A 15,509-nucleotide genomic window follows, 5' to 3' on the forward strand; every position below is an offset into this window, starting at 1 on the left:
ATGTAAATACATTCACAAGCAACGTGAATTGCATCACAAAAACCGCAACAACTTGAATTACCAGAATCATTATCATCTCTCTACAGGAGCTCAATAACATCAACACAACTTACTATCAACTTGGAAGATTTGCTTGTGGATGGTAAAATCATGAAGCAAACTAACTAAGGACTCACATCAACATCCAAAACATATTCCACACATCTGCAAGAAAAGATATAGCAATACGGAGCACAAACTAAAATACAGAATAACACGAACAACTGCATAACATCCGCATACCGGATCTCATGACTCAATCAAATCATCATGTGGTCCTCAACAAATGGGAATGAACCATCTACAAACAATTTACAAGAAACCCTTTAAACCACAACTCATTTGTAGTACATAGGCCAAACAAACTCATCCGATCAAACTGCAATATTGGAATACATAGAAAACTTTCCAACAATCTCCTTATCAACAATATCCACATAGGTTGACATCGATGACAACACATTAGTGATAACATTTAAGCCAATATCTAACCGTTGATGCACATTGGGCCATATGTGCTAATAACTAGAAGAGTAGAAGGGTGTATGCCAGAAGTGTAGTCCACTCTTTTGTAAAAAATTGGAATTGTTTTCCTTGTTTTTTAGAATTTATCACAATTGACCTAAAAATTTGAAGCACTTAAAATTGAATCTCATTAAAATTAATTAATATATACATGTATTACTCAAAGTCTATTTTCCAAATAAATAATTTATTTTAATAGACAGATGATATTAATTGATATTCAAAAGGGATTTCTTATAACTAATGTTTGAAAATGTCTATTGCAGGACCTTACCATGTATGTGTATGACCCATGCCATATTTTGACCCAAAAAAAAATTATTTTTTTTAACACTCTTGGGAAAAGATTGATGAAGGTAATTTTTTGTAGTTTTTATATATATATATATTTATTTATCAATTTTTTATTGGCCCTAATTGTTGTTTTAAAAACCCCTCATGTACGACCACCATATTTAGACATAAAATTATGATTTTTAAGTTTTTCCTTTCATTTTGAAGAGTTTTGTCTAGATTGGTGTCATATAAATGTTTTTTCTTTAAAAGGCAAAAATAAAAAATTATTAAATAAATAAAAAAACCTAATATAGTAACATAGTGAAGGGAGGGTTTATAGAGAGGGAGATGCTACTAAATATGGTGATGATGACTATGGAGATGATCCAATCATGGCTAAGGTGCTTGGGCCCTTATTTTTTATTTTGCCTTTATTATGGATGGAGTCTATCTTTTGGGTATGACCATCCCAATATAGGTTGTGGCTCATATTTGATTGATCAAGTTCTCTCAATTTTTGATTCATTATTCTCACTTGGAGCAATGGTTAGTGGGACAATGGATGCCTTTGGTGAGATTTTTTGTCTCTGTTGCCTTTGTAGACTATGGTATTTTTTCCTAGTCCATAGTTCTTGTTACTAGCCTTAGTGACCCTTGGTTGGCTATGGTGAGATTGCTTTTGTGTTTGTAGTGGGCTTTGCTTCTATGATTGGGGTTATTTCTTATGCCTTGGTAATTATAGTTGGATGGATGCTAGCTCTTGTGGTGTCAGGTGGGGAAGGGTTTGATTCTTTTAAGGCTGGTTAGTAGGTGCTTTGATGATCTTTTTCTCTTTTGTTTTATAGCTCCTAGCTTGAGACTATTTGCTCTAGATTTGGATTTCCTTGTCGTTTTCATGTTTGGTGTTGCTTATTTTTCTATGGAAACTCTTAGTTTCTCCTCTATAACTTGCATGAGCTAGAGGCAAGATGGGAATTATTATAGTAGGAGGCTATTTTTTATGATTTATTTTACTTAGAGATGTATTTTCTTATTCCTTTTTTCTTAGATGTTCCCATTGCATGATGTATGGCTTTGATTTTTTTGCTGACTTTTCTTCTTGCATTTCAGTTTTTTCTCAACCCATGGCTGATGTAATATGACGGATGTTGATTGTTTTTGTGTTGCATGGGCAAGGGTTCAATTTTTTTTGTGATGGTAGGAGAATCTTTGATGAACTTGTTCACATTTGTTTCTAAGCACCTAGCATGGGTTCTTGTCCTTGCTTTGGCTTTTCTTGGCATTTTTCAGGTTTTTTTACTTCTCTCTTTTTGGCAGTTGTTGTTTTCTCCTCTTTGACCTATGTGAGATAGTTGATTTTGGTTGTTTTCAGTGGTGAGTTTCTTTTGGTGGTTTCTTTTGCTACCACTATGTATTCTCTAAGGATCGATTCTATTTTTGGTGGTTTGAAGCTTGTTACCCTGATTTTTTTAGAGTTCAATTATTTTTGCTTAAGGGTTTCCTTTACTATCTTGGTGAATAAATATGATCTTGCATGTTTTGAAAGCTCTCTATATTCTCGATTTTTTTATTTTTAGTTGAGAGCCTATGTTTTTTTCACCTTGGCTTATGTACTTTCTTCTCTTATTGATGTGGAGAGATCTCCTATAGAGATGCAAACATTTCTTGTGGGGATGGTCAAGGGTTGGTTTAATGTTCAACTATTTTATTCTCTTTCATTTCCTCAAGAGGTGGAGATGGTTTTGGCAGGAGAGATTGGATGTTTCTTCAAGGGGATTGTTGTTGCCCTTTCACTAGATATAATCTACAAGGGGGTTGTTGTTGCCCTTATTTTAGATTTCCTCATTTTATCTTCTATAGAGGTGGAGTTTAAATAAGGAGTATTTATCTTATTGTTGTAGTGTGAAGGTTATGGGGGTCTTGTAAAGACCATTACTTATGTTTCCCTAAGTTGATTTGTTTGGTGTCTTAGGCCTTTTGTTGTAATAACAAAGATTTTAGTATTTGTATCTTTTGATTTATTTTTCAATGGTTGTTGTTCACCTATGTGTTATCTTATTGTAGCATTCTAATAATCAATTTTGGATTGCAACAAAATCCATTTGAAGAAGGTTTTGGGTCCATTTAAATCCTACTTTACCTTTAACTAAAAATATTTTCAATAATGGGGATGGCCCTTTGGTGAAATGGCAGGGCTTCTTTCCTGTAGTGCCTACAACCTAGGTTCAAACCCCATGGGTTCATCTCTACCATGTCAACAATGGAGCATGCTTTACCTTGGGGAGAACCTTGGAGAAATAGTGGGGCTTATTGCCTGTAGTTATTACATCCTTGGTTCAAACCATAAATTTTGGGGATGACACTTTGGTGAAATGGTGGGGCTTCTTCCTTGTAGTGCATATAACCTAGGTTCAAACCCCATGGGTTCATCTCTACCATATCAATAATAGAGCATGCTTTACCTTGGGGAGAACCTTGGAGAAATAGTGGGGATTCTTGATTGCAGTGCTTACATCCTTGGTTCAAACCATAAATTTAGGAGATAACCTATTAGTGTAATGGTGAAATGGTTGCATTGTTTGTGGTGCAACCAAGGTTCAAGTTCCCACCTGGACCAAAGCGGTATGTTAATATACCGATTTGATCCCACCTTGCTAGGACATATTAATGGCGGCTAATCTTGGAGGACATATAGGTGATCTTGGCGGATGTGTGGACTGACTGACCATGCTCGACCCTTATTGGGCTGGTGTGATCGCAAACCCTATTCCTTGTAGGCGTGTGGTGCTCGCGGACTCCGTTTCTTGTTGGCATGTGCTTGCCATGGAATTCTATTGGACCCACATGGGTCTTTCATGCCTAGCGGTGTTGTATCAGGCCCTTGTGGGTCTTTCACCTTTACTGGTTCATGGTCCATGTTGGGCTACCCTACTCGTGGGTTTGCACTATTGGTCTCAGAGATATAAGGTTGAGGAAGGCATCATGAAGAGATAAGAGTGCAAGAACGTTGTAACAACTGATGATGAGGCCCCTAAAAAATGTGGTCTCACTAATTCATAGCTCCAGTCAAAAGTGATTACCGATAAAACATATATGTATTTTCAATAACTTTAAAAAAAAAAAAATTTCATAATTTTGAATAATCAAATGAAAATAAAATAGATTTTTTAATTTTATATTTTTAAATATTTTTTCAAAAAGAAAGATTTTTTAATTTAGACTAATAAATTCATGAAAAATATACAAAAATATTATTTTTTAAATAAATTTTTATTTTTAAATTTATCTAAAAACCTACACAAAAATAATATACATTAAAACATAAAATAAAATCAAACCCCACAAGGGTGGGCTATCATGGGTCGCAACCTATAGAACTATTAGTGTCCCGAAACAAGTTGAAAACAATTATATCTCATAACTAAGGTCAATGTTAGTGGCTACAAATTTTTTCTCACAGCAATTTTTTTTTTCCCTTTAATCTCCAAACAAACATGAATACTACTAGTATCTCCTATGAACCTAAACCTCATTATGGATATATATATATATATATATATATATATATATATATATATATATAATGGAGATTTAAACACATAACATGTATAAAATAATTGATTCATATTGAAAAAAATAGGGAAACATATGTAAATACAATGACAATTTAAACGAAAGAATATGTTATCTCTATGCATGATTTAAAATTGTAAGACACGTAAGCCTATTAGCAACTACTATTTAAAAAATTTGGTGTTTGTCCTTTGTTAGGCTTGCAAAATAATAAAATGGGATCAAACTAAGAAAATTAAACTCTATATAGTGATCTTAAATTAATAATATTACAAATCTAATTCTAATTAAAGACAAATGGAGTTCATCTATCAAAATATAAAGCTTATAATATAATAACAAAGTTTTATATACAAATATACAAACAATTCTTAAAAGAATTAAGAACTTAATATTTATTAATATTAAAAATGATTGATCCACATATCTACCTATTATTTTATTTTTTATGTTTACCATAGAATCTAAATATACCATTGTCTATATTTTAATCTAATATATTCAAACAATTAAAATATAAATTAATATGCTTATTGTTTCCATTATTTTAATTAATCTGATAGTCATATTAAAAAGATTAATTTTTATATCATTAAAAAAATAACATGAGTTGTATGAAGGTTTCTCTATAAAAGCTTGTACAACTTTCTATTTTTTTGGATGATTTCTTCCCTCTATCCATTCGTCTTATCTATTAATTTATTTAATAGTTAATATACTCTGTTTTATCATATTTAGATAATTTTGATCCTCAAAACCCCATGCAAGGTTTGTATAGACTTTTTTGGTAACAAACTCAGTTTTTGTCAATATGCGATAACACGTCATGTTGTCATTTGCACAACTCACAAATGTCACAGAGACTGTTTACAATGTATTTGCCACCTATACATTTGGTTTGTCATGAGCCTACAATTTAATTTTGCTTATGTTTTTCATAGAACAAAATTCTCATAATTATACCAACAAATACAATATCAACAAAATTTAATTAAAACATTCATAAATTATCATATATTCCAGTAAAGATCCACCTTTACAAATATTTAACCATATGTTGATTTAGGGGTAGAATGATTATTGAGGAGATTGACAATCAATTTGTCGAAAAACTTGACTATGTTTGAATTTGTGTCTTATTTATTGTCGCTTGCTATTCATATAGAAAGTAATATATGAACAATAAGACACCGCCCAGCTATTGCAAGCTCTCTCCTATACTGTCTTTAAAACTGAAATCAAGTCCGAGGGCAAACAGATCCATGTTAAAAAGATTAATATTTTTTTATATCATTAAAAAAAATAACATGAGTTGTATCAAGCATGAACACGCATGCAAACATATATCAGTCTAAGATCTTGATCTTTATAAGACACAAATTAATTCATATTTAGAAGGACTGAATCTCACACACAACACAATGTGTCTTCTATTTCTATTCTGATTGGGCCTCTCTGTAATCATAACTGCCACGGCATAAGGGACACTGCTGCTTCCTTTTTGTTGAGCGCAGGATTGGCAAAAATTTATTCTCAATCAAGAATTACTTTAATTGATCGTATTAGTTTTTGGATAACAGGTGATGAAATTATTATTGCAGTATAGTTTGACTAAAGTGTCTATGTCTGACTGGTTAGCAAGACCTATGTGCTGCACTTTTCGCAATCTTATGTATTTCATCTTTAATCATTCCATAGGATTTAAAACTTCCTCTTTGTTCTAAATCTCATTTGGTATATGTGAAGGCCAAAACCAGAGTTATTACTTAAGGAAAAAGTTTGTTCACTGAATAGATTATAATAATATAAATATGAAATTGTTTATTGTGTTTTATTTTAACTTTTAAATTACATTTCAGAAAGAAAAAAGTTACAGATCTTTTGTTAACAAGTGAATGAGTCAATTTTATCTCACAATCATCATGCTTGTTTAGAAAGTGTCTTATTCACACTTGTCTTTTTGTTATGACATAAAGAAGTATCAAAACAAAGATGATTATACCAGGCCTTTCCAAAATGTTCTTGAATCTCTATAAGTTGTATATTTGGAAAATGTGTAAAAAATAAAAGAAAATAAATTATTTGTCCGTGTTATCTCCACATAAAAATGTGAGCATGAAAATACTCAATTTAGAATGCACCTGCCTTTGGATACATATCATGAAATTTTCTTTTTCAAAATTATAATTTTTTTTTTTGATCGGTAATATTTGTATATTTTATTTATTTAAAACTAAACAGTAGAGCTTCAGTAAGAAAACTAGCTATCAACCAGTTCCTAAAACCACCCACAAAATTCATCCAAACCACCCACCAAAAAACTGGAAATTCAGAACCAGTAGCTTGCGCCCCCACTAACCCCACACCCCCATGATATGAGTACAAAAATCAGATATTACATTTTGCCATTCAAAAATATGGCAAATTCTGCTTAAAATGTTCTTAACTAAACCAAAAACAAAGGAAATTTTCACCCTGAGTCGGCGAGAAACTCCTCCCCTTCCCGCATATGAATCTTCTTTCCTTCTTTCTGCATCCTTGCCTGCTACCCCTTGTGAAACTGGTTTTTCTGAGTCACCACTGCTTCCACCCACCACATCACCCCCTGCATATTGTTTTTCCATTTTTGCAAATAATTTCCTCGTTATCGGCCTCCTATGCCTCAATTCCTCCGCCACACTCTCCCCACCCTCCTATCGAATCTCATTTTCCATGTCCATAATCTAGACAAATATTAATAGCCCTTCCCATCCTCGCCTCGCATCATCCCTGGAGCGAGCTCTAGCTTCTTCATGATGATAAAGAAATTGGATACACGAATGTCTCGCCCTCAACTCCTCCTCTGGGATACCTTCAACAAGATTAAAACCCCATCCTAGCATTACCCACTCTAGTAGGGACTCCAAATTTAATAGATACTCTCTTGGAACAATTATTTGCAAGACTTTCCTCACCTCTTCACAGGTGCATCCCAACTCCAAACCCCACACCATGAGGAGCGAGTAGATGTATGCTCTGCACCAATAATGGTGGCCGATAATAGCCACCTCTTCTCCCAAAACTAGCTAAATTGCCTTCAAGAGTAGAGGGTCTTTGGCCAAGAACATTTTCTCAAGCTTCTTGGGAGGGATAGGTCCTTGAAAAGCCAACATAAGCTTGGAGGATTCTAGAGTGAAATTCGCTTCCATTTCTGAGCTCACTAAGGATTGTAGAAAATTCCGATGAAACCTGATTAAAATTTGGTTTCAACAACCTACCAACTCTATTCATTAAATGTGTGGGCACTACGAAACTGGTATTCAATGCATAACACTCCACCATCAACACCATTTCAGAGCATGTTGCAATAAATGCTCATTAACTCAACCTTATGTAGGAAAAAAGTTGATTTTCTAATAGGAAATTTGAATTGTTTGTCGTACCAACTTGACAAGCGATCATAACTCCATTTAACAATTTCTTTTTTGCTATCCCACCACCTCACCTCCCCTAGCGTGAGATCACACGCATCATTCGACAGCCCATCCGCAATAGCATTTCCATCTCTTTTCAAATGCGAGATGCAATAATTTTTGAAAGATTTCAGTTTTTCACTTATATTATTTACATATTTGTTCACTTTCCAGCACGGTTTGTGGCCTTTAATCAGATCCTGGACTACAATCTGGGAATCACCCTCCAAGTGTAACTTCATCACCTTCATATTTGTTGCTAATTCAACTTCTAGTAAGGTTGTCTGAGCTTCTGCCTCATTATTAGTGCCATCTCGCAGCCTTCTTGCAGCTGTACACAAGATCTTGCCTTCATCATCACAGGCCACACATCCAGCACCTGAAATCATTGGATTGCCTTTTGACGCCCGACCAAAATTTATTTTCACCCACCCCTTCTCTGGTTTTGACCACTTCATCGTCTCCCCATCCAAAGGGTCATTTAAAGGATTAACCCTAGGGAACCCATGAACTAGTCTGAGCTTGATAAGAGGCCACCTAGCAAGAATTAAACTATCTATCAAACTCTACTCTCCCAAACAATCTTTCAAGCCCTTTCCACTTATCTTGAAAGATTCTCCTATTTCTCTCTTTCCACAATTCCCATACCAACGTGGATGGCAAAATTATCCATACACTCAAAAGAACAGATTTGCTCTTCTCCGCAAACCAACTCCTTAGTAAGTCAGTAATATTTTTTGGGAGAGATATTGACCATCCTAATTTACTCAAAAGAAACCTCCACACTCCCTGAGCGAAGTCATAGTTTAAAAGAAGGCGATCTAATGATTCCCCATGTTTTTTGCACATGACACATTGAAAGGGCCCGTTGAAACCCAGACGCAACATCCTATCTCTTGACAGAATCCTTGTCTTCAAAACTAGCCAGGTAAACACTCTCTCCTTTGGGAGACACTTAGAACTCCAACATAGTTGGGAAGGCCAGTTCGGTTGAAGTTTTGTATTCTTAATAATATTATAGCCAATTTTAACTGAATATGCACCTGATTTTGACCCACACCATTTGATGGCATCTTCCTTCATGTTAAGAGCTAGGGAGTACTAATCCAAAATATTTTTAAGGCAACTCTTCTACTGAGGAGACAAAGGCAACTCATCCATGCTTTTCCATTGCCAAACCTCAATTCCATTGGAACGATCTGCAAGTATATAATCCTTAACTATTTTTCCCCAAATGTCCTCAGTAACTTGTTTAATACCATCAATATTCTCCCTCAAATATAAAGCTGGTTTGTCATCGTAGGAGTTTGTCCAAAACTTGTCTTTCTCCGCATTCCCTACTTGCCAAGTAATGTGTTCTGTAATCAGATTTTAACAAGATAAAAGAAAGTTCCAGATTTCTAAGCCTCGAGGAGGTTCACGAATAGTAAAAATCCACTCAGCCTCTAACTAATCCAGATACTTATGTTTGAGGATTTGGACCCATTTATGGTCCGGCTTTGCATACATTTGCAAAACTAGTTTCACTCCCAAGGCTTTGTTTGGAGAACACCACTTCCTCAGACCAACCCCTCCCACCTGATGAGGTTGACATACTTTATCCCAAGCAACTAGGGGAATTTTGTCCTGCTCGCCCTTCCTATTCCAAAAGAATTTTCTCATAAATTGGTTGATGCTACTAGAAATCTTGTCTAGAATTTTAAAGCACATCATGGAATAGATAGGCATTGCTGACAAGACTGATTTCAATAATAATAGCCTACTCGCAAAGGTAAGTTATTTGCAGTTCCAGCCCTCTAACTTATTCACACAACTATCAAATAATCTTTGCCACAAATGAGTCCTATTGGGCCCCCAAAAGAAAGGTGGTCCCAAAAATCTCCCAGGAAGGGTGCCAACTTTCACACCCAATATCCTAATGATTTCTCTTTGCTTTCTAGAATCTGTATTCAAAAAGAAAATATCAAATTTCTTCCAATTTACCTATTGCCCGGATGCCTCACAAAAAATGTTGAAGGTTCTTTTAATAGTTAGAGATTATTTTAAAGAAGTGTCTCCAAACAATATTTTATCACTACAAACTGTTGATGTGTTGTAGGATCCACACCATCTGCTACCCAAACAACCTTCCATCTATCCTCATTTTTTAGTTTCTAGATGTATCTTCCCAAAACTTCCGCTGGGATAATAAAGAGAAAAGGAGAAAGAGGATCCCCCTGTCTTATTCCCCTAGAAGCTTGGAAAAAACCTTGAGGGCTACCATTAACTAGGATTAAGAACCACAGTCCATTTATGCAGGCTTTCACCCATCTTATGTAGTGAGATGAGAAACCACACTTTTCTAGGAATGTGCAATTTAGTTCTTTCTTCACTTTTAGATTTGCTCTCACTTCTTCGACCACCTGCCATAATTCATGCCCCACAATTTCCCATAATTATTGGTAGAAAAGGGCAGGGAAATCATCTAGTCCCGGGGCTTTGTCACCCCCCATTGAAAAAATAGTTTGTTTCACTTCATCCATTGAAACAGGTTTGCAAAAGAATTAATTCTGGTTTTCTGAAATTAATTTCGAGATGTCACTCAGAAGAGTTTCCTGGTGTCGAGAGTCTAGGTCTTGGTTCTTAGATAGCAACTCAGTAAAAAAATCCACCCCTTCTTTGTTGATCTACTCTAAGTCATTTAAAACATCAGTATTCATGTTCTTGATACTAGTCACCTTATTCCAAGATCTTCTAATTTTAACTGAATTGTGGAAGAATTTTGTATTCTTATCACCTTCCTTTAGCTAACCTTCCCTTGATTTTTGCTTCCAATAAACTTCTTCCCTAGCCAACAGTTCATTAAGTCTTAATTTTAGCATCTTCTCCTTATTAAAAGCATCCAGAGTCATTCCATGTTTCAAAATAGAGCACTCCAATTATTTTAGCTCTACTTCAACCCTACTTCTATTATCAAATATGTTTCCAAACTTAACCCTATTCCATTCCTTTAATTTACCTTTGAGGTACTACGATTTTTAAAAAAATCTAACTGCCCATGAACCTATTCTCATAGGGTCCTCTTTCCATGTTAAAGTGACAAACTACTTCAGAGATGAATCATGTAGCCACATTTTCTTGAACTTAAAAGGACAACGATTCAGAGCACAATCTAGACAAATGAGGAGATCAATAAGCAAATGATCAGAAGTTGCCAAGGGTAAATCCCTTGCTTCAAAAAGGAGGGGTTTAGAAGCCAAAATACCCCCTAGAAAATATCTGTCCAACTTGTTAGCTATGTGATCCCTACCTGCCCTCCAATTCGACCAAGTATAAGACCCTTTGTTGGTGCTAACTTTTTGCAAGCCATTATTAGAAATGAAGTTTTAGAAACCCAATTGGGATGCAGTAATACCCATTCTACCTCCTATCTTATCACCAGAATCCAGGATGGCATTAAAATCTCCCCCAAGCACAACCAGTTCCTGAGTAACATTACTTAGAATAGTCAAGATTTGTTTCCAAGTATCCAACTATAGATTACCTCTCATAGGTCCATAAACATTGATCAGAAAGAAGTCACAATTAATACCAAAAGAGTGGACCTTACACACCTGCCTTGCATGAGAGTAAGTGATTTCTTCTATCTTGATGAGCTTTGGATTCTAGATTATCCTTAGCCCACACGAAGAACCCTCTATGCTTGAAAACACTCCTTCCCAAAATATCTTGGTACCCAACCAAATCTCCGCATCTTCTCTACTGAGATTAGTTTCTTGCAAACAGATAATATTTGGTTTCACCCAGTCAATACCTCACTTTATCAGATGATGCTTTTCAGGAGCATTGCAACCCCTTACATTCCAACTAAGGATTTTCATTGTCCTTCAGGAAGGGTAACTCCCTTCCCTACTGATAATTTAGACCAACCTTTTGCATTTCCTACCATCACAATCCGGATTGTATTTGGTTTACAACCGTTGGGTTTCTTTTCTTCGATAGCCACTTTATCAGTTTGAGAGTCCGACTGTAGAATAGTTCTGCATTCTAGTATGTCCTCTTCATCAAAATCCCCCCAATATTCTTCTTCTTCCACCTCCCAAGGGCTATCACCATTCTCTTCTCCCAACCTAGCATCCGCACTAGCGTTCAAGATATCACATTTCTCCTGGGCATGAAACTCCTCTCTTTGTATGGGACGAACCCCCAGGGAACCCCCTATACTCACATCTATAACATTCATAGAAGCCTCCATCTTATTTAGCGCTTCCTCCACTAGGTGTGTGGCATCCAAATGGGATGTTGGGCATGTCCCTCCCAATTTATCATCCATCTTTGGGTTCTCTACTAGAGGTCCAAGTTTCACCAACTCTGGCAATGTCTGGGGTAGCTCCCCTGCCTTGTGAGAGTTTGACTGTCCATCCTCTTGATGTAACTCAACAAAATGTTCCACTCTACCTTCCAAAGGGTCATCAATTTGTTTTCCTTTAGGTCCGATCAAACAAGCCTCTTCCGAGTGACCATCCTTGTTACAAACCAAACATTTCTCTGAAAATTCCTCAACTTCCACCCGCCGCATCCAACTCCCTGCGTTTGTGTTGATCTCTATCCATGCCAAGAGATGGAGATTGGTTTTCCATCTAACACAAATCCTCGCATAAGAACTAAAATCTTCTTTACAAATGGCTTCATCCAATTGAAGGTAAAACCTTAATTTGTTTCCTCATTCTTCCTGGGGAGGTTATATAAACATAGCTAGACTGGAATCTCCTCCACTGAGGCTCTGATAGGGTTAAAATTTGGTTCCCAATCCCTTATTTAAACTCATCTTCCTTCCAAGAAAAAAGGGTCATTTTGTAGAACCCAATTCTTGTCTTTGTTGTTTTCTGCTATGACAAGAAAATATCCATTTGGCATAGTCTTGATCTCCATCTTGAAGGGCCATATTTCTTCACACCACTTATTAATATGATAGAATGCCAGTTAATCTCCAAAATATTTCAAGAAAAAAGATCTGTCTTTGAAAAAATCCACTGAATCACTCCATCTTTTACTATCCAGAAAAAATGAAAACTTGTGATTGTCATCAGGTTTGGGTTTCGATCTCTCAACCATCCCAGATCTTGGGATCTTCTTTGGCCTTCATTCTTTCTCCCACACCTTTTCTTAATCCATCTTTGCCCCTAACCATATAGGTATTGCGATCACTAGGATTCGAGCGGTGATCCCCTTTAGGTCTAGAAAAATCTTTCTGCCATTTATCCAGATTTCTGACATCACACCGAAATCCTCCAGATCTATTATGTTCCTCCCATGCCCATTTTGGTTTTGACCATGATCTGAAACCTAGATTCATGAAAAAATTTGGTCTGTCATTTTGTCTAAAATCCCTAAACTCCCTGGGATGCAGACCCAGTCTCCTTCATGACGCCATCTTCCACTATTATTTTATTATATTATCAAACTACCATGTTAAAATTATAATTATTTAATTTAAATGTAACTCTGTTAAATTGCATAGGATAGTTGTATGTATGTCATTAGATTTTATGTTTTAAACTAGATGTTTACAATATTCAAATAAAATATATTCTAAACTATCTGAAAAGTATTAGTTGCCCTTACAATTTCCCAAATCTTTAAGTTTAAAATTGTTTATATGTTAACTTTGAATTATTAAACTTTTAAAGTTTCAAAATCTATTTTATCTTTCTCCATTGTAAAATTTAGTTCTAATTAAATACACATTGAGTTCACATATTGTCTGCATGTAATCCAACCTATCAAAATATCTATTGATAATACTTCCAATTAACTGATTTTATAAAAAAAAATTCTATATAGATTTATTAAAAATTAGATTAACTATCAATAGAAATATCTTAGAGTTTGATATATAAATATAGAAATTTAAAGATATTTCTTAGGCTTTGGTATATATAGATATAGATAATTGAGATATATTTTAACTGTAATTTTATTAAATTATTTATTGATATATGCATATTTAAGTATATAATCATATTAATATTACTTAAATTTTATGAAAATATATTATTTTAATTATTTTTTATTTTTTATTTCTTATCATATACTAACTTTCTGAATAACTTTAGAGAGGTATTTTTTATATTTTTTTATAATTAAATGAAAGTAAAATAGTTTTTAATTTTATTTTATATGTTTATTTTTTTTTAGTAAAGGTTTATTAATTTAAATAACTAAAATAACAAGATACAAAATGGTTTTTGTTCACTTTGAAATTAATTTTTTGATACAATAAAATATTTCAGTTAAACTCTATCTTTTAATTGTAATTAAATTAAATATTTAACTTTAATTTTACTACCATTTTGCTCATGAGAATGGTAATTATTTTTGTATATTTTGACCTCATTATATATTGAATGTTTTAGAATATAAATAATTATCAAATTTAAAGTCTGACTAGTTTAATAGAATGGTTATTGATGTAAGTAATAGATTTAAAGGTTTGTATATTAAAAGATATCATATAGTAAATAAATAAAATTCCATATTAAAAATAATAGAAGAGTATTATATTAATCAATATTTATATATTCATATGAATAGATGACATTAATATAAAAAATACAAAGCGAAAAAATGCAGAGGGCTTCGCACAACGAAAGTCATGAAGTGCGGGAGTGGTCTGAGGCGACTTTCGAGGATGGCAGAGGAGAAATTCAAACAATCGATGTGAGCGAAGAAATTGAGGAAGATGTCAATTTTCTAAAGGATTTAGCAATCATTTGTAGGCTTATCGGCGCAAGAATAGACAGAAAATCAATCGAGAAGTGGATAGAAGAAACTTGGAAGACACCACAAATTACAAAATTCATGCCGAAAGGTTTTTTCATTGTGGTTTTCGCTTCTGAGGAAGAACGGCGGAAGGTTTTGGAGGGGGGTTTATGGACAATGAATGGGAAGCCGCTATATATTCAAAAATGGTTTAGGAACTTCAATCCTCTAAAAATAGAGCCCTATGAGAGGCCTATATGGATTCGATTGAACAACTTGCCAATGGAATATTGGTCGGAAGAAGCCCTAGAAAAGATTGGCAGATCATTAGGAACCCTAATGGAGATAGATGCGGAAATTGCGACTGGAAATTTGTATTTGTATGCAAGGATAAAATTAGCGACGGTCAGGAGAATCCCACAGGTGATAAAGCTGAGAAGTCATGATATGGTATGGCCACAAACGATTGAAATTGAGGAGGAGAAATACTATTGCTCTATATGTGGAAGGACAAACCATGATTCAGAAAAATGCAGGAAGAACAAAATGGAGAAAAAGATCTGGAGAGTAAAACAAGTGGCTGGGATCAAGAAATCTGATAAGCTACTCTAAATAACAGACAGAGAACATATTAAAGAAAACCGAGATACGAAACAATGTGGGGAGAGCCAGGGGGTGACGGGATTTTATGAAAAGGATCCTGTAGAAAAGATTTGCAATTTTGAATCAAATTGTCAGAATGACTTCGAATTGGAGGAAGATGGAATGTCTGAAGAGGACAAAAACAAGGAGGAATTAGAAATAACAGACATAAGAAACATAGGCTAGTCAATGGTTATACCTATAGAGAAAGGAATTAGAGGTAAAGGGGGGAAATCTAACAAAACAAAAGGGGAGGAGGAG

General features: G+C 34.6%; 1 protein-coding gene across 1 annotated transcript; it reads left to right on the plus strand.

Moving 5' to 3' along the window:
- The first annotated feature begins 14,471 nt into the window (after positions 1-14,471).
- Positions 14,472-15,218, plus strand: LOC131027367 (uncharacterized). The gene has a single exon (XM_057957402.2). It carries the CDS (start codon positions 14,472-14,474, stop codon positions 15,216-15,218), a length of 747 nt encoding a protein of 248 aa, XP_057813385.2.
- The last annotated feature ends 291 nt before the right edge of the window (positions 15,219-15,509 follow it).

The sequence above is a fragment of the Cryptomeria japonica genome, chromosome 3 (assembly GCF_030272615.1).
Source record: "Cryptomeria japonica chromosome 3, Sugi_1.0, whole genome shotgun sequence".
NCBI classification, from domain to species: domain Eukaryota; kingdom Viridiplantae; phylum Streptophyta; class Pinopsida; order Cupressales; family Cupressaceae; genus Cryptomeria; species Cryptomeria japonica.

Bases quoted from the DNA above. Each gene is read 5' to 3' on its own strand.
- LOC131027367 (XM_057957402.2), top strand. From the start codon at position 14,472: ATGCAGAGGGCTTCGCACAACGAAAGTCATGAAGTGCGGGAGTGGTCT.